This window comes from Siphateles boraxobius, unplaced genomic scaffold (genome assembly GCF_051911475.1).
Source record: "Siphateles boraxobius isolate OS27281-9 unplaced genomic scaffold, OSU_SipBor_1 57, whole genome shotgun sequence".
Lineage (NCBI taxonomy): Eukaryota > Metazoa > Chordata > Actinopteri > Cypriniformes > Leuciscidae > Siphateles > Siphateles boraxobius.
Genome location: NW_027509183.1, coordinates 1518423 through 1537500, shown reverse-complemented (window position 1 = coordinate 1537500; position 19078 = coordinate 1518423). Strand labels below are relative to the sequence as shown.

The following is a 19078-nucleotide window of genomic DNA, read 5'->3' as shown; positions in this document are numbered from 1 at the left end:
TAAATTATAAATATTAAAGACATTTATGATTTTAATTCACCAAATCAACAACTGAACAATATGTGACGTAGCCTAATTTTACAAGAGATTTCTGAATTTCTAGATCTGGAAAAGTCAGGTAAATTAATAAAAATGAATATTTTTCTTGTTATGCAAAGCTCTAAAATATTTTATCAGGTAAAAATCTAGAGTTAAAAAAAAATGTTTTACTAAGAAATCCCGAACGACAGGAAAAACTCATGAGTCCTTGGAATATTGTTGTAAAACGTTGCACTGTGTCATCAGATCTGATAATAAACCGGAATTTGCAATATGTTAACAAAGGAAATTTATAATGTCCTTTTTAGTTTGGACAAACTCCAAATCTGATTTTATCTGAATACAGATACAGATACAGATCACTCTGCCATGGTAACAGATACAGATATTGCTCTGCTCATGTGAACCCTGCGAGCTAGTTAGCAGAGAGTTACTGCAGAGTTTGCAGAAAACAACGACTTAAAAGACTGTAGCTCTAAGCCATGACTGCAGAGGACCCAAAACACACACACACACACACACACACACACGTGTAGATGCATCGTGACCATCCTGCGCCAAAGGAAGTTGGTACAAAAGTGTCCGCTGCCCCTGTGATGCCCAGTGTGTGAGCGTCAGCGCCAGTTATGCCCACTTGACTAAACAGATTCACACAGTATACAGTATCATGTACTACAGTAAACTCAGAGCGTACAGTAGATGCTTTGCTGTAATGCAGCTTTTGGTGTCAAGTGTTTCAGATGAGACCACTGTATTTCCTGCAAGAAAAACCCAGAACACATTCTCACACACACACGGTGGAAAACCCCGTGATAAACCAAAGCTGTTCAACACCTCCACTATTCCCACACACTGTATGGGGGCGGAGCCTCTAATCAAACAATCTGGGGGCGGAGCCTGTCATTTTACTGCATTCAAGTCATGTAAGAAAAATGTTATTTAAGATAAGCAATGAAACAATCATAGTGGAATCAGGGTTAAATCAGGGGTTAATATAGTTTACTAAAACCAAACCATAAAATACATTGTTACTTGCCATAAAATAAATATTACCTGAAATAAATTATACGCAAGTTGCCAAGGCAATATTTCACTTTTCATTTAGTTTGAGTGTAAGTACTAAAACAAAAAAACAGAAATGAGAATAAAAACAACAAACATAATATAGACATTTAAAAAAACAATATTGCATAAATATTACTACATTTTATTAAAATTGCTCAAACTGTACAGAAAATGCAAAAATAAAAACTAATTCAAAATATAAAAAAGAATAACACTATTAATCAGAGATTTTGACATCACTTTAGGAAATGTGTTGCTTAGCAGAACAAACTACAAACCAGTTTTATTGTATTGTCATTATTAATATTACTTTTTATTTTAGTAAAAGTTTTAGAAACTTTGCTGCATCTTGCATGTATTTGTAATTTTTGTTAGTTTTTTAACAATATATATCTGTAGTTTTTTATAATTTTTTATGTAAGTTTTAGTTATTTTAGTAGTTCGAGTTAATCTAAACGAAAATTAGAGTTTACACTTTTTATATTTTATTTTATTTAAGATAACGTTTATTTTATTGCATGTAACAAATGTTTTTTTTAATGGTTTTAGTTTTAGTTAACATTAATAATCTTGCGTCAAACTTCATGCAAGAAAGTAAAATAAGCGTAGAACTAAAGGACGTGGCGTGTCCTGGCTGATTATAATTCACCTTGAGACTGCAGATCCTTCTAAGAGCACATTTAGCTGTCATTCCTAATGAGCAAAGTGGAAACTGTGGCCCTACGCTACTCCATTTTGGATCGGCCGCATGGGGAGCTCCTGCCAAAAAGCATCTGGCTGATATTATTCATCCCAGCAGTCAAGACAAGACAAGTGCTGACCAGAGAGAGAGAGAGAGAGAGAGAGAGAGAGAGAGCGAGGGGAGGTGTCTTGGCTCTCCTACATCACCTTTACAGGTTAATTGTTTTAAAATGCTTTAGTGTGCAAACGTGATTAGAATAAAGAAGAGGCTGCTGTAATGAACTGCCCTGCAAGTTCAACAACTCATCTGTCAGATGGCCTGTAAAACACAGACATGACGCATACATCAACAGCGTGTGATGTATCAATATTCTGACTCGACCAATGGCGTGAGTTTGGGGGCGGGACTACCTGTGTGTCTGTCAAATAGAAGATAAGAGGCGGAGCAGAAGAAAACAATCATTATTGTTTGGTGCCATTAGTGGTGCAGAAATTAACCAGCAGCTCCAACATACACGTATGTTTCCAAAAGTTTGGGGTCTGTAAAACAGCGTTATTCAAAGTGTTGACAGAATTTCCACTGAAACGGGAAGGGAGGGCGATTGAACAGCTCCTCCCCTTTTTTAAATAGCCAATAGCGTTTAGTTTATATCACAGCTCAGCCAGAGACGTGGTTTCCTACTAATCTCTAATCGTTTCTCCTTCGAATCTCCTCCTTATCGCTTTAAAATACAGCATTCTGTGCCGATTTCAATGAGTCCGATACGTTTTGTGGTCCGCATCGACTCGATCATATGATCCGCTCTGTATATCCTGTCTCTGGAGCGGAGCTGAGGCTGTTTGTGTGACACTAACATAAAACCAGACTTCAATCACTCTAATGGAAAGATGATTCACTGGCTGAATCGTTCCCTATCCCCTATATAGTGCATTATTGTGCCATTCACCATGTAGAACATAGTAAATGTGTGAACAAGTGACGGATTTCAGCCGCAGCTTCAGCAAATATTTATAGTGTAGGGGGCGGGGCTTCAGATTGTAGAGAGCCTTGATTGGACAGAAAATCTGATGAGAAGCTGAAGTGCAGTGATGTCATCAAAATCACTGATCCATATCGGCAGAAGTGAGAGACTGCAAGATTTGAACGCTTATATCTTGTAAATGTGAATTTTGTCATTGTTTTGAAGCACACAATCTAAAAAAGAATTCAGTGGCTTAGTAAATATCACAGTAACAATTAACTGTATTAACTTAATAAAATCTCTGAATATCTTTTTTACTTTATTGTTTGAGTTAAAGGAACATGCCACCTTTTTTTGAAATAGTGGTTATTCACCGTCTCCTTTACATTTAGATAGGTGGGCAAACGCATTTTTGTCTCAGTGCATGCATTGTCTTAGTCTGGGAGTGCCGACGCTAGCTTAGCTTAGCATGATGAATGGAATCCTTTGTTGCCGGATAGCATGTCATGAGTAAAAGTGATCCAAAAAAAAATTACTTCTTGTGGCCTGCGTATTCACAACGAGTACAAATAGCAATGCAGATTAAAGGTGCTCTAAGCGATGTCACACGTTTTTTAGGCCAAAACTTTTTTTTGTCACATACAGCAAACATCTCCTCACTATCCGCAAGCTGCCTGTCCCCTGAACTCACTGTAAAAAAAAACCCGGTCTCTGCAGACACCCCAGGCTCCAAAAACAGCAACAAAAACAAACTGGGCTAAGCCGCACCTACGAAACATAACAAACTGTTCCAGCCAATAACGGACAAGAAGGGTTTGGGGGGTTAGTGCGCGGATGAGGATGGAGGGAGGGTCTAGCTAGTCTCCGTTTTGTTTGAAAATACTTTAAACGTCAACAAGAAGTGACATCACCCAACATCGCAGCATTTTTTGAAACGCAGGACGGCGGTCTAAAGGTCGAAGTTCACCCACAGAGCGAGAGTCCATCCCCGGCACGAGAACCAGCGCTGATATTGTGGAAATTGGATAACAGACCGGTTGATTACACTTGAATTACTTTTTACATTTTTAGTTTTTACTTCTAATGTTTTGGTTATATGAGTTTAAATGTAGGCAATGGTGTATATGTATATGTATATGTATGTTAAAACAATATAAAAAATGCTGTATTGCTGTACAGACTCGACAATAAAGGCCGATGACGTTTATAGCGTTACCTGTGGTTGTGTGGAGTATATTACAAAGGTTTAAAGGAAATTAAAAGATAATATTACTCATAAATAAAAACAATTAATATTATTAATAAAACATTTTAATGATTTCCTCTATTTCGACTCAATTTTATTTGTTAATGTTCCAAATACAGTTACTCAGATCTACTTTTTTTTGTTTGTTTTACATTAACTCAGTTCATATGTTTTGAGAGTGCACTAGCTTATAGATAGGTAAGACTAACATAATAATCCTAAACGCCAAAAAAAAAAATTTAATATCATGGGGACTTAATGGAGTGTTATTTTACTTTTTTTAACTTTATTCAATTGCTGTGCCTGAAAACTACTGTTAGAACAAGCTGAAAAAACGACAAAGCACTGTTTTTTGTAATGAAAGATTAAAAAAAAGATATAGAATACTGAATAGAATAGAATAGAGTGAACCGTGAAAGTAACAAGTTCCTACAGTACATTTATCAGGCATTATTATGCATGAAAATAACTGAGGTAAATATATATTTGAACTAATATGATTAACATTCTTTTGGTTTCTCTACCCAATATTTTTATTATTACAAATACAATGAAAATACAGGTATCGGTAATTTTTGGCGATTACCAAAAATTTAAATATAAAAGTCTTTACTGTGACTTTTGATCAATTTAATGTGTCCTTGCAGAATAAAAGCATTAATTTAATTTCAAAAGACACCAAACTTTTTAACCATTTGCTGGGAAACTGCTGCAATGGATGTAACCTGTACATTCTCAGTAAGTTTCATTCTCAGTAAGAACACGAATGAATGAGACTCTATATGCATGTAAATGCCATACAAAAAACGCTTACGCAACACAAACCAGTGTTCAAAGAACACACTAACACATGTGACCACAAAAGCCTTTGAGTTTACACATCAGCTCGAATGAGTTTCTCACGCTCAAAACAGAGCTGTGGAAATCTTAACAACTGAATGTTAAACTGAAACATCACAGTCAAACACACTCATACACAACATAATTAGTCAATCAGAGACCTCTAGAAACCTCTAGAAATGACTGTAAACTCTACTTTCTGGCGTATAAACTAGTGGACAGCAGCAGCATGAAGGGCAAAAAGTAGCCAGATGCATAAAACAAAAACGTCACGACCTTGCAGAAGCATCTGCCAACCGGCTGCTTTAGCACTCGACAGAATTAAAGCATCATGCACTAATTTAACTATAGGCTAAAGCTCACCTACTAACATCTGCCTTTCAGCAAATCAGATATCACATAACTTAATCAATTTTCATGAGCCAGGTCGTGGCTGGCCAATCAGTGAGACCACAGGCTGTTCTGTTTGAATTAAAGACACAAACAATTAGTCACACTATATGTATTAGCTTGGCGCTGACTATAATAAGAGTATTTCTATGACAGAAGTGTTTGTCAGGGTCAGTGTGTAATGTTTACTGGCGACTTAAGAAACCGCGACTGTCCTGCAGAATGTGTAAATGACAGCTGTGTGACGCCTGTTGCAGTTTACATACAAACTCGTTCTACAGCAAAACGTTCAGTTTGAGAAGCAAGAAAACTGATTCCTACGGAGGCCCTAAAGGGACACGGTGGTGGGGGAAAAAAATGAGATGGAGGAAAAATCCCAATGCTTTTTCGTTCTATCGCAAATGTTTTGCATTCCCCCGAGAAACTTTGCATTTGCTTGCAAAACTTTTTTGTGCGGACGAGAAACTTTGCGTTTTTTTTTAACAAACACAAGGTTTCTTGGGGGAACGAAAACGTTTTGTGAGAGAATGTAAAAGCATTGGCAAAAAAAATATTTCTCCATCTCATTTTTTCCTTCATGTCCCCTTAGAGGCTCCATAGATAGCTTAACAATACACTTAATATTTTTTTTTTTTTTTTTTTTTTTTTTAAGTGTTAAAAGGGAACTTGGCAACTATTTCAACTTAATAAAACCGTTTAGAAATCATTTTGGATTGTTTAATAACCTGTTCTGGTGAGCAGGGCTGGACTGGGACTAAAAATCGTCCCGGGCATTTTGGCCCAGACTGGCCCACTACATATAATCATAATCACAACCGATCTTTTCACGCCCCTGAATATGTATACTAACTCCTATTAAAACCACTAATGCCACACATGATCTTATTTTTTGGCGGAAAACATGGTTTACAAACGAGTCTCATTACAATTCTATTAAAATGCGTATTCAACTATGCAGATGTGTAAATTAGGGATGTCCACGTGATCGAAAATCGGGCCCGATCACGTGGTTTCAGACTCGATCGGAATCGGACGTTACCTCCCGATCAGGACTCGGATATATATGTATATATATTCTTTTAACACATTCTTTTAATTTTTTTAACACATCTATAGTTATGCGGTGGCACAGAGTTAGACCCTTTTGACTCCACACAGAAACAGCAACGCGTGCGGCATGACATCACTTTGTTTCAAAGACGCTATTGGTTAAATGCAGGCAAAGTAGAATACGGAAGCAGCTTGAAGTGGAAATCGCGAGTATGTCTGCGGTCTGGAGATATTATAAAGTTGATGACAACAACATTTCCATAGCAAACTGTGAGATATGTAAACCAGTATCCAGCAACCCAGTATCTCAGTGCCCCCTGCAGCGAGAGACTTTTTAGTGGCGTTGCAAACATCCTTGATGAGAACAGAAACAGGCTCAAACCTAACAATGTAGAGATGTTAGTTTTCATTAAGAAAAACATACATTTCCTTCTGTGAAACTTACTACTGTGATGACAGTAAGAGTTAGGAATGCAGTTCCTAAAAGCACATTTCTGGTTTGCAAACCAGGCTGCCAGGTATTTTAAGTTGAGGTGCTATTTGTTTTTTTTATATTTACTGTTGCACTAAAGTCCAAAAGTAAAGAATTTATGTTATTTATACTTGATTGTTCAAGCTACCTCACAGAAGTGCTCTGTTTGTTAACAGAGTTGTTGAATGTTAAAATAAGGTGAATTAAATAAATAATAAGGAACATCCTGGATCTGTTTTTTCGCTCTTCTTTATTCTTTTTTTATGTAACCTGATAGGGACATCCCTAGTGTAAATAATGCGTAACTGGGTAATGGGTTCCTACACTCATCGCCTCAGTGTTCTTCTGAAAGTTGCCTAGTTCTGCTTACCACAGTTCTCTACACTCACTCATTCTCTCCTGATCCTCCTCAATATCCTCATCAGACATTTGAAGGGCCCGTTTCTTTTTTCCACGCTATTTCTCTGCACATTCCTTGCGTTTCTTCTCCATCTCTCTGACTATTTTGACAGATACATACTGACGCTCGCTCAGAGCCCAAAGGGGGAGGAGTTTAAAGATGTGATTGGACCACCCCAGTGTCAATCAAGAAAATAACCAATTGGCCGCTGATCTACGCGTTTCATGGGACGGTCTGTGAAAAAAAAAAACCTACGCTGACTTTTTTTTGTCCAATGCATTACACCGGCACAAAGATCCCAGCACCGCCAATTAAGCAAAACTAAACGAATGGGCCGCCAATGTACGAGTATTATGGGCCGTTTAGACAAAAAAAAAATTATATTTTTTTTAAAGAATGATCTGTATCGGCCCAAAAGGCACGTCGGCCCACCGGGCATTGCCCAGTATGCCCGATGGTCAGTCCAGCCCTGCTGGTGAGAATGGTGACTTTCCCCGCTCCCCCCAGCGTTCCCAGGCGAAAAACCAACCTTGCAACATGAGGACTAACGTCCCCCGGTAAGTTGGAAATACGAAGTCTCGTGAGAAGCGAGAACGAGCGAGAAACACAAACTGCTGTACGGTAATTCGACATAAACACACACACCATATTATACGGTGTATGATGTATTACCCACCTCAGTACACACTCCACACGATAAAGTTGGCCGGCTCTGATAATAACAAAAGCACATGAGCAGCGGTAGAAAGGGGCCGCAAGTGAGTTTTTTTACGACAGTGTTGTGAAATATACGCCTCACAGCTATAGGGGGCGCTCGTTGAGACAATATGCGACAACAAAAGTGAAAATCAGCGAAGAAATGGCTAGAGTTCCCAAGCATAGACAGTAAAAGAAATGGACACAGCGACCTCGTTGATTTCAACGGAGAGAGTTGAAGCCGAACATGGGCACTCACTTCCTGATAGCCAAGCGTTCTGCGCAGGCTCAAACTGAGCTTGATGACGTAGATGTCACGTGAGCAACCTGACTGACAGTTGTAAATCTTCTAGTAGCTGTGCCAAGACAAATCTGAATCACCCATAGACAGTCACCCAACGTTAATCGTGCACAGAGACGGTGAAGCGCGACCTGCAGCAACTTTTGGTAAGTATTCTGATTAATTATTTTGTCATTTTGCTTAATATTTATTTATTTAAAATTTAACGTCAGTACGCCTGCGAGACTGTGCTAGCTTCTCCTCCTGTCTATACGGTAATGTCTCTATTGTGCGACATGAAGTCGCGTGGTTATGACGCAATTTTTAACCTATTTTTACAAGAATGGCTTCTACGGGGCCATAACGTAAGATACAAAGTAATGGAGCCTTTTATACATTGTCGTGTTTCTTTAGAAATAAATAATGGACAAATGAAGTCTTTGGACGCCTCAGATGTAAAGTTATTCGCTGTCAAAGTGACGCCAAAATGAATGGGAGTCAATGGGATGCTAACAGCAGGTGATAGCCAGCTACAATGGCGGCCCCCGGAGGCAGCTTCAACTTCCGGCTGATGGATTACCTCCTTGTTCCCAAGTCCCCCTTTAATAATATAGGGCAAAATGTTTTCTGTTGGAAACGAGTCGCCAATCCAGGATGGACGGATAGACGGATGGACGGACCCATTAAAATAATAAACGTGTATACCAGACAGACACTGATTTAAAATTAAAAGAAAAATATTTAAAAAATAATAAATAAATACATACTACTACTATTCATAATAATGCAATCTCCTATAGCAAAACCACAGTCACTAAAATAAAGTACCTACGGAGAGCTCTGTGAACAACAGAAAATAATGAAAGTCATCTTTGACAAAAATATGAATTATATAATAAATGCATTATTATAATCAGAGCAACAATGTTTAAGGCTTAGTGGATGAAATTCCTGAAAAGTTCACATTCACATAAATGCATTTGGTAGATGCATTAATCCAAAGCGACTTGCATTGCATTCAAGCTATTTTTCCAACTCATGCATTCCCTGGGAATTGGACCCATGACTTTGGCATTGTTAGCACCATGCTGTACTGTTTGTGTACAGTACACAATGAAGGATGCATAACTGGTTAGTTAGGTTTTAAATGCCTGCTTTAAAAACTTTAACACTGATTGGCTGATGAGATTTATAATGCACCCTTGAATACAACACTGTATATCTCCGTCCAGTCCATTGAGCAAAATAAATCTTTGCAGTGTCTCCTTGCAAATGAGACGTGTAAGAGAAGACCTCTACAGCGCTGCAGAAAACCACAGACTCTCTCCTGAGACAAACAGACCGATTGAATCTGGCCAGAGATCAAACCCCATTCAAACACACAATCACATCTGCACTGCCGTTCATCACACACGCACGCACGCACGCACGCACGCACGCACGCACGCACGCACGCACGCACGCACGCACACAGACCAGACTTTTTCCAAACTTTCCTTATTAGAGATGTGATGAAAACAGTAAGTGATAAAGTTGAGTGTGTGCGTCATCCTGGAGTGTTTGTGCTCCAGACACCAATGATTCCCCAAATCCTGTGTTGAGGAGAGTGTGCTGCAACTTTACTAATCAGAGGCACCATTTTTACCTTAATGGACCAAATCCGCAGATGCACATAACCAGAACACCTTAAAAACCCCTAGCAACGCCTTGGAAACCATGCAAAGCACCATAGCATCTACGTAGCAACACCCTGGCAACCAATCAGAACCCTCTAGTAACTGCATAACAACATGTTAAAAAAAGAAAAGAAAACCATAGCAACCGCAGACAAACATTCCAAAAACAACATTAGAAACCACATAGCAATGCCTTGGCAAACCATCCACAGCACCTGCAAAACAACACTCTGGCAACCAATAAGAACACCCTAGCTACTGCATAGCAGGTTGCAACATGCTAAAACCCTTTAGAAAACCCTAGCAACTGCACAAAACATGCTTAAAACCACGTTAGAAATCTCATAGCAACACCTTGTAACCATCACAGCACCATAGCAAATACGTTGCATCACTCAATCAGAACACACTTGATATTGTATAGCAACACACTAAAAACAATTTTAAAAAGCCTGGCAACTGAATAAAAACTTGCTTAAAATCTCCTTAGAAACCACATAGAAAAGTACTGGCAACCACCCACAGTACCATAGCAATTGAATAGCAACACCCTGGCAACCAGTCAGAACACACCTGCTAAATTTTTTTAGAAAACTCTAGCAACTGCACAAAAACATGCTTAAAACCACTATAGAACCACATAAAAAAGCCTTAGCAACTGGTCAGAACACACTAGCTACCTAAACCTCTGCAAAGCAACATGCTAAAAAACATTTAGAAAACCCTAGCAACCACCCTGGCAACCAGTCACCCAGCAATCCTAAGACGAGCAGCGCTCACATCAAACTATTTTCCGCAAGAATCCCACAAGGCAGAAGGAAGAAGGAATTCTCCAGGGCTGAGCAATGTCAGTATGACCTTAGTGACCAGCTGCTGTTTATTAGAGACAGTATCATACTGCATACTTACTGCACACGAGGAAACCTCAAACTAAATGACAGATCCAAGGAGTGAGGGAGGGACACCACCACTACACACACACACACACACACGAATCTCAGAACACTAAGTCTATTAAGAGAGCTCCATCTGGAAGAACCAGGACACCTAAAATAAGCATGCATACATCCAATTCTGAATATTACACTTCATGTTAAGTGGTCCAAAATTTCACACAAGCAAGACAAAATGCCTTATCTTTCAAGTTTTATTTAATTTTGAATGATCTGACCTCAGCTTTCTGATCAAAATGTAGTTACTGCCTTTTTGCCTTTGCACAGCTGCATAGCACTTCAAATATTGGTTTTCGATACATGTTGCTATATTTCTGAGGGCAGTGAAAAAAATTACAAGTACAACCAAATCTACACCCCACCCTCTACTCCTAATATAAAAAATTTAAAAAGAAGGTAAAACCTTAGAAACTATATAAAAACATGCTTAAATCCACATAGCAACGCCTTGGCATCCATCCAAAACGCCATAGCAACTGCGTAGCAACACCCTGGCAACAAATAAGAAAACATGAATAGCAACATGCTAAAATCATTTAGAAAACCGCAGCAACTGCATAAAACATGCTTAAAGCCACCTTAGAAATGACATAGTAATGCCCTGGAAACCATTCAAAGCACCATAGCAACTGTATAGCAAAACCCTGTAAACCAGTCAGAACACACTTGATATTGCATAGCAACATGCTAAAAACCATTTAGAAAAGCTAGGCAACTGAATAAAAACATGCTTAAAACCAAGATATAAACCACATAGCAACGCCTTAGCAACCATCCAAAGCACCATAGCAACTGCATAGCAACACCCTGGCATCCAATAAGAAAACCCCAGCTACTGTTGGGCAACATGATAAAATAATTTAGAAAACCTTAACGACTGCATTAAACAAGAGCTGCATAAAAAGACTGCAAGAAATCACATAGCAACTCCCTGGCAACCATCCAAAGCACCATAGCAACTGTATAGCAACATCCTGGTAACCAGTCAAAACACACTAAGAAAACTGCTTCCTTAGAACTAAAAAACATAATTTGCTTAATTTATTAATAATTTTTCAAATGAAGACACCCCCAAATTGAAGGTTTTATTGGATTTACCTCACTTCTGGGAAAGATTTTGTTCCCAGTAATAACTATGGTTAAGCAAACCCACACAAACACACTTTTAAATGACAAAGTACCATAGACTTAATGTTTTTAGATAATGCCCATTAAATTGACTACTAGCTTAACACAAAAATAGAAAACTTTATGCATGTTTAGAACGTTAAAAACTCCCAAAGGGAGATTTAGTCAGTTTTAGCTCACTTCTGGAGACCATTTTGTCCCACAAGTATAACTAAGTAAACCCACCCATCCCACACACACACAGAGAGAGAGAGAGAGAGAGAGAGAGAGAGAGAGAGAGAGAGAGAGAGAGAGAGAGAGAGAGAGAGAGAGAGAGAGAGAGAGAGAGAGAGAGAGAGAGAGAGAGAGAGAGAGAGAGAGAGAGAGAGAGAGAGAGAGGCGCAGCATCTGGAAGTTGGTGAAGCAGAGAAACCACAAAGTCAGAGGTCATACAATGAGAGACCTTGATTTCTCATTTTAGGTTTAGTCTGGTTTTACGGATTAGCAGGAAGGCCTAAATATCCAGAAGAGTCTGTGGGACACTTTTGTTTTACTTTCACGGATGAACTACTTCCACTTAAACAACCTTCCTGCAGCCAATCAGTTTTGAATTTACATGCTGGTTATTGGTTAGTACCTGAACTGTGCCGATTCTCCAGCAAAACTTATCTAAGCTGCATTAAACTTAAGTTAAGAAGCCAAAAAGAAAGAGACACCCGCATCCAAGTCACATGGCAATGATATTGAAGTACTTCCTCATCAGATTAATGTTCATAGATTGATACAGAAACTTTGACTCAACCGAGTTTAGGATCAGGACTATCTGTATTTATGACCAATGGCAGACAGAAAATCTGTGGGAATATTTACTTCTGTATCTGGTGATGTTATTTCCACGGAAATGACACACTTCATCTTTAAAAGATGTGCTGTAATGAACACAAACATGCACCAAAATAACACACAGCTCTGTTTTCCACAGAGCATCCCATGTGTCCTAATTTAACCCTGTACTGTTCTACTTTAGGTCATGTTCTCTCATGAGGGAAAACAGTGGCCTACGGCAATGGCATCATGCGAACAGAGAGCCCTGGGGACGTGCCGATCTGTGCGTGCGCGTGTGTGTGTGTGTGTGTGTGTGTAGAGAGACGGTCTTCAGAGAATATCAGCTCTTGGTTGGAAGCGCACAGTAGTCAAGAACCCTAAAGCTGTCTTTGTTCATCTAGTTGACTTCAAATGCAGCATGAACACTACTAGCACATAAGAACCTCTCAGACAATCTCTGATGCTTTTCTCTGAACGTTTAACCTTGAAAAGGTGTGCTTTTGATGTGTGGGAACTTTAGTAAGTGGTTAGACAACTAGTCATTTAGTCCACACATTCACATTCAATTCATATCCACTTCACATGCGCTGTAACAAAAATTATTTCTTACCAAGTATTTTTGAATATCTACTGTAAACATTCTTAAATCAAGATACATTTACTTCAGAAGCTAAATGGTTATGTCTTGTTTAAAATTTAAACTGTCATAATTAGCTGAGTTTATGATTTAAACTAGAAAAAAAATTCTGCAAAATAAATCTAATTCAAAGGGAAAACATGATTTTTTTTTTCTGACAACACCGAAAGATGTTTTGTTCTTGTTTTAAGCACAAACTCACTTAAAGGGAATGTTCACCCAAAAATTTAAATTAGTCATTAGTCAAAATAAGTCATCCTAGGTGTAAATTACTGTCTTCTTTCGGCCAAACTCAATTGGAGTTATATTATAAAATATCCTGGCTCTTCCATGCTTTATAATGGGAGTGAATGGTAGCTTAGTTTTTGAAGCTCAAAAAAGCGCATCCATCCATCATTAAAGTAATCCATACGACTCCAGGGGTTAATAAAGGCCTTCTGAAGCGAAGAAAAATATCCATATAACTTTATAAACTATTATCACTGGCTTCCGATAACAACCGTACGCGAGTCTAGTTCCGGCGCAAGAGTGACCTCTGACCCCATGCATGACGTATTGACGAACGCAGAAGTGCAGAGGATCGAGCAAAACAAACACCGGAGTCTAAAACGAGAATTTTTAAAGAGAAATGTGGGAGGAGCTTGAGTTTGTTGTTTGAACCGGGAGAGGCGTCGACTCTCTCCTGAGTTTATGCTACTCCTAAATGCTACGTCATGCGTGGGGTCAGAGGTCACTGGTCATGCGTTGGGTCAGAGGTCACTCGTGTCGGGTCAGAGGTCACTGGTCATGCGTGGGGTCAGAGGTCACTCGTCATGCGTTGGGTCAGAGGTCACTCGTGTTGGGTCAGAGGTCACTCGTCATGTGACGGGTGTAGGCTTGCGTATGGCTGTTACCGGAAGCCATACATTATAGTTTATAAGTTATAAATATGGATATTGTTCTTACACAAACCTCATGGCTTCAGAAGGCCTGATTTGAGTCGTATGGATCACTTTTATGATGGATGAGCTTTTTTGGGCTTCAAAAACTCATGCACCATTCACTCCCATTATAAAGCTTGGAAAGAACTATATTTTTGAATATAAAACTCTTATTGTGTTCGGCTGAAACAAGAAAGTCATATACACCTAGGATGGCTTGAAGGTGAGTAAATGATGTGAAAATTTACATGTTTGATACATTAAGAATTTTTTTTTTGCAGTGCATGTAAAGTGGATTTGAATTGAATGTGAATGTTTTTGGACTTGCCTAAACACTGCCTAAAGTTCCCACACACCAAAAGCAAGTGATTTATTTTGCCGTGTGTATCCGTGACTCACCTGTGCTTTGTCTGAACTGATGCATGGACTGCAGGTCAATGACGTACGGCGCGAGCTGCGGATCCACCTGTCCCAGTATGACGGTCCCACGAGCGTCTCCCTTCAGGATGTTCTCGATGTGATGACAAACGGTGGCGCTGTACGGCCTCCATCGGCCGTGTTCGTTCATCCATTCCCAAACCACCACCCGTGCCATGCTCTGAGCCGAGTATCCTCCTCCCAACGACCCCAGAACCCCGGAGCCGGGTCGAGCCATGGGACTCACCTCCACACCAACGGCAGGCAGAACGGAATTCGTGTCAATTTATACAGGGAATAACGTTCCAAAAGAATGTTCTTAGAATGTGAACATTCCGAATTCTTTGTTTCTGCTGAAAGAACGACCACATAAACAACACGAGCTGCTTTGGAAGTCAACGCACGTCCTGCAGAAAAACGAATTAGGCTCCGTTCACACGAGGGATTCGCCCATGTAATCGAGTTTGCACACGTAAACTAGATTAGTCTCTAGTATTCCGGCTCTGGAAGTAATCATGCTCTCCAAAATAAGTAATCCAAAACAGATGATCTGAGATATTATATCTCGTTTAGAAGGAGTCCAGAAACTGTTAGTGATGCTCAGAAAATCTTGTAATCCTGTAGTCCAGTTAGATCTGGTTGACGGGAGAAAACGCCGCTGTCAGACAGTTTCTGCTTCTATATTCTGAGTCTGAAGTTATATTGCGTATCTAATGAAACAGACAGAGGAGAGAGAGAAAATCAGAGGAAGAAGACGAGACAAAAAACCATTTAATTGAAAATCACACTCAGTGCTGGGGAGATTTCTTACAAATTATAGTCAGCTGATTCCAAATCACATGATAAGTTAGTAATGCAATCTCGATTGCTCATTTTAGGTGATGCATTCGGAATACTTTTTAGATTACTTTAGACACAACATGTTTACCACATTGTTTTGACAATCTTGTACCATATTGATAAAAAAAAATACAATGAAAAAGAAAATATATTCCACTGGATATATTGCTCCTGGAAGAGCTTCTGAACGTATATAAGCAGTAGGCTTTTTTAGAAATTAAAATTGAAAGTAAAGTAGATAAAGTAGCCATTGTGATAATTATATGTAGGCTAATCATGTGATCAATAGGAAAGCAACTGTAGTCTGATTGATTACAAGCATTTTTAAATGTAATATAATCTAATTAATTTTTTGAATCTGATTACAGATTACATGTAATCAGTTACTACCCAGCACTGGCCACACTAAAAGCTTTTTTCCACCACAAAATAAAAAATAAAGGTAATTGCAACCTTTTTATCTCAAAATTCTGACTTATATCTCGCAATTGTGAGGGGGAAAAAGTCAGAACAGCGAGATAAACATCGCAATTATATATTTTTTCAATTATCTGTTTTGTTTCATGGCGGTCACAAGCTTCCATACTAAATAGGTGTAGAATTATCAACTAAAACATAATTACTTGATCCTTGGCCGCTGTGCTCTTCAATCAATATATTAATAAAGCTAATGCAAGCAGAAACATTGATGACCTTTTTTTCCAAGTCTTTTTGGCGTTTTTTTTATATTGCATTTACACCACTTTATTTAAAATGCTTTCATTTATTCAGTTTTATTTTAAACATTCAAAAATTCCAGTTTTACAACAAGTCATTTGTTTTACTGTTGAACTGGAAGTCTCCGATGGAGCAATGAAATACATATTTACATGAATGGCAGGGATTTTTTTATGCATTTAGATAGTTATACGATCATATTTTATGCAGCAGTTAAAATGTTTTAAAACCCTGTAGTTTGAATTCTGCCATCAGTAGGCAGTACCGTGAACCGCATCTACTGATGCCACATGCAGAATCTGTAGGAAATCATGTCAGACATACGCATGTGAACATGATAGACTGAAAACACAAATACAGAGAGAGAGATCCCTCTCATCCTAACCTCCCTTTAATAACATCTAATGAAAGATCATGTACCAGTGATCAATAACTGCATGATAAACTCATAAATCCCAAATAAAGCCTTAATCTGTTCCTCACGTCGCCGCGCGTGATGTGCGCGCAACCCGAACCCGAATATGAGAAATAAGCGCATATGTGTGGCCTCAAATCTGCTCTACTGTAACCCAGTTCTAGCCAAACATCTGCCTAGTGTCCATGTAAACGTGTAGAAGAGCCGGTACTGCTCATAAATCTGCTCTCGATTCATCTTCATTTACGAGCAAATTATCTCGTTCTTCTCCATATGAACTCCGGATCCGCGTCTCCTCTTGATTCGATTAGAAACTCATCAGTGCATCACACTGGATTAGATGGGATGATTTTCTCCACTAAAAGCGCTTCACGCAGTTCCAGTCAAAGCGTGGATTCATCATTTCTAGATATAAAAAAGGGAATATGCGCGCTCACTGATCTCTAGGAATAAACTGGACACACATGAGCCTGTTATTTTGGCTCATCCTGACTACAACATCGTACATGCATTCGAATTCGTATCATTTCAGGTTTCACCTCAGAATGGAGGCAGAAATGAGGAGAGGAATCAGTCACCTGTGATGTGAAGCGTCTCCGCCGAACCGTGACGATGAACCGAAGGTTTGATCCAGAAAAAAAGGACGCAAAAAACATCTAACCAGCCTCAAACGAGAGGCTGAGCAAAAAAAGTGTTTGTAGATCACATTCCCGACACGAATGAGCAGAAGAGAGTCAGAACACACCGTGTTCTGCTGTGCATGAGCTGTATTGGCTGTTGCTCATGTTGTGCGCATCCTCCACCGCGCGACTGTTGCTCGTGCGCGCGCGCGCGCGTGTGTGTGTGTGTGCAACTCTATTTGCCTCAACATGGAAATTTCAGCATGAGAAAATCAGATTTTCCGTTCTGACGCTTCCACTTCAGAAGAAAAAGAAAGAGGAACATTATCATATTCATATTGCTTAAAATGATAAATTACACTGGAGAAAAAAAATTGTGTAGAATCCATTTTAACTCAGAAATTGTTCACTATTAATTATAAAGAAATGGGAAGTAGCCTAACATTAAACGTGAAATTCTGAAGTAGCAAGAGTGAAATAGTATTATTTTGTATGCTATACTCCAATAATCTTTGTTGTATTTACTACAAAAAAAATCCTTTTTACAAAGTATAGTAAATTACAGAACATTAACATATACTAAAACAACAGCAAAACTTATTATGGCAACATTATGGTTTCATTTGTCAACTATAGTTAAAATCATCAATATTTCTACATCTTAACGCTAATTTTGATAATTTCTAACACATTTTGTAAACAAAAAGTTATGGGAGAACTAACAGGCTTAAACAAGTAAGAATTGCATTTTTAATAATAGTTGATGTAGCCGATAAACTAAAACTTATTGTAAAGTGTTCATAAATTTGAATATTTTATAAGAATTATTATATTTTTAACCATAAAAGGGTGACGTATCCTGGGGGATACAAACAATAAAATCAAAAATAAAACTTTTTTTTAAACATGAAAAAAATTGTGTGTCATAATAAGCTGGAAAATAGCAATTAATTAATTTTCTGATGTCTCTTTATGGTCTTCACCTTTTTAGGGTTAAGCAAGAGCATTGTTGACATATAGGCCTGTAATAGTCAACACATTTGCCATTAGATTGACACAAAAGTCCACTGAAGTTGAACTGAACCCATGTGCGGTTTATTTAGATCCCAACATGAACTAAATACAATAAACAATGATAGACTTGAACTTGAACTAAACATGAACAGAACTCACCAACAGCGGTAACAGGGAATACGGTAACATATGGGCTATATATACACAAGGACTAATGACTTAACAAGACACACCTGAACACAATAAACCAATAAAAATGTTACACATGAGCCTATGATCACATAACAGATAAAGGAATCACATGAAAAACAGGAACCATGACTATGAAACCTACAAAATAAAATAAATGAAAACCCAAAACCAAACAGCTCTTTTAAATGGAAGCTTGTTTCAGCCACTAAACTAAAAGTCAGAATTGTGAGTTTATATCTCGCAAATATGACTTATGTCTCACAATTGTATTTTTTTTTAGAAGTTTTAAGATTTTTTTCCCCAGAAGTGTGAGATAAACTCACAACTGCAAAAAAATATCAAAAATGTGATTTATTACCTTTTTCACTTTTTATTCCATAGAGGAAACAAGCTTTCATAGTTTTATAAGAGAGTTAAAAATGTTTTTTTTTAAAGGAAATAAAACTAGGCCTATAGTAAAATCATAAAGAAATTAAAATGAAATTAAAAAACAAAATGAGAATATATAATCTTTGAAGCTTATATTAAAAAAAGATTATATATATATATATATATGAATATGTCTTATTTCAGTAAAATACCCATATACATCATATTAATGTAATAATACTTTAATTTTTAGGC

The 19078-nt window shown here is 38.2% G+C and overlaps 1 protein-coding gene across 1 annotated transcript in view; it reads right to left on the bottom strand.

Moving 5' to 3' along the window:
• The window catches only part of dtx1 (deltex 1, E3 ubiquitin ligase), a 48791-nt gene extending 31322 nt beyond the window's left edge, over window positions 1-17469 (bottom strand). The window contains exons 1-2 of the mRNA XM_077206936.1: window positions 17207-17469; window positions 14639-15366 (exon numbers count right to left, since the gene is read on the bottom strand). Of these exons, the coding sequence (XP_077063051.1) occupies window positions 14639-14894 (256 nt within the window). The 5' untranslated portion in view covers window positions 14895-15366; window positions 17207-17469. The remainder of the gene's footprint in view (window positions 1-14638; window positions 15367-17206) is intronic.
• Between the last annotated feature and the right edge of the window lie 1609 nt (window positions 17470-19078).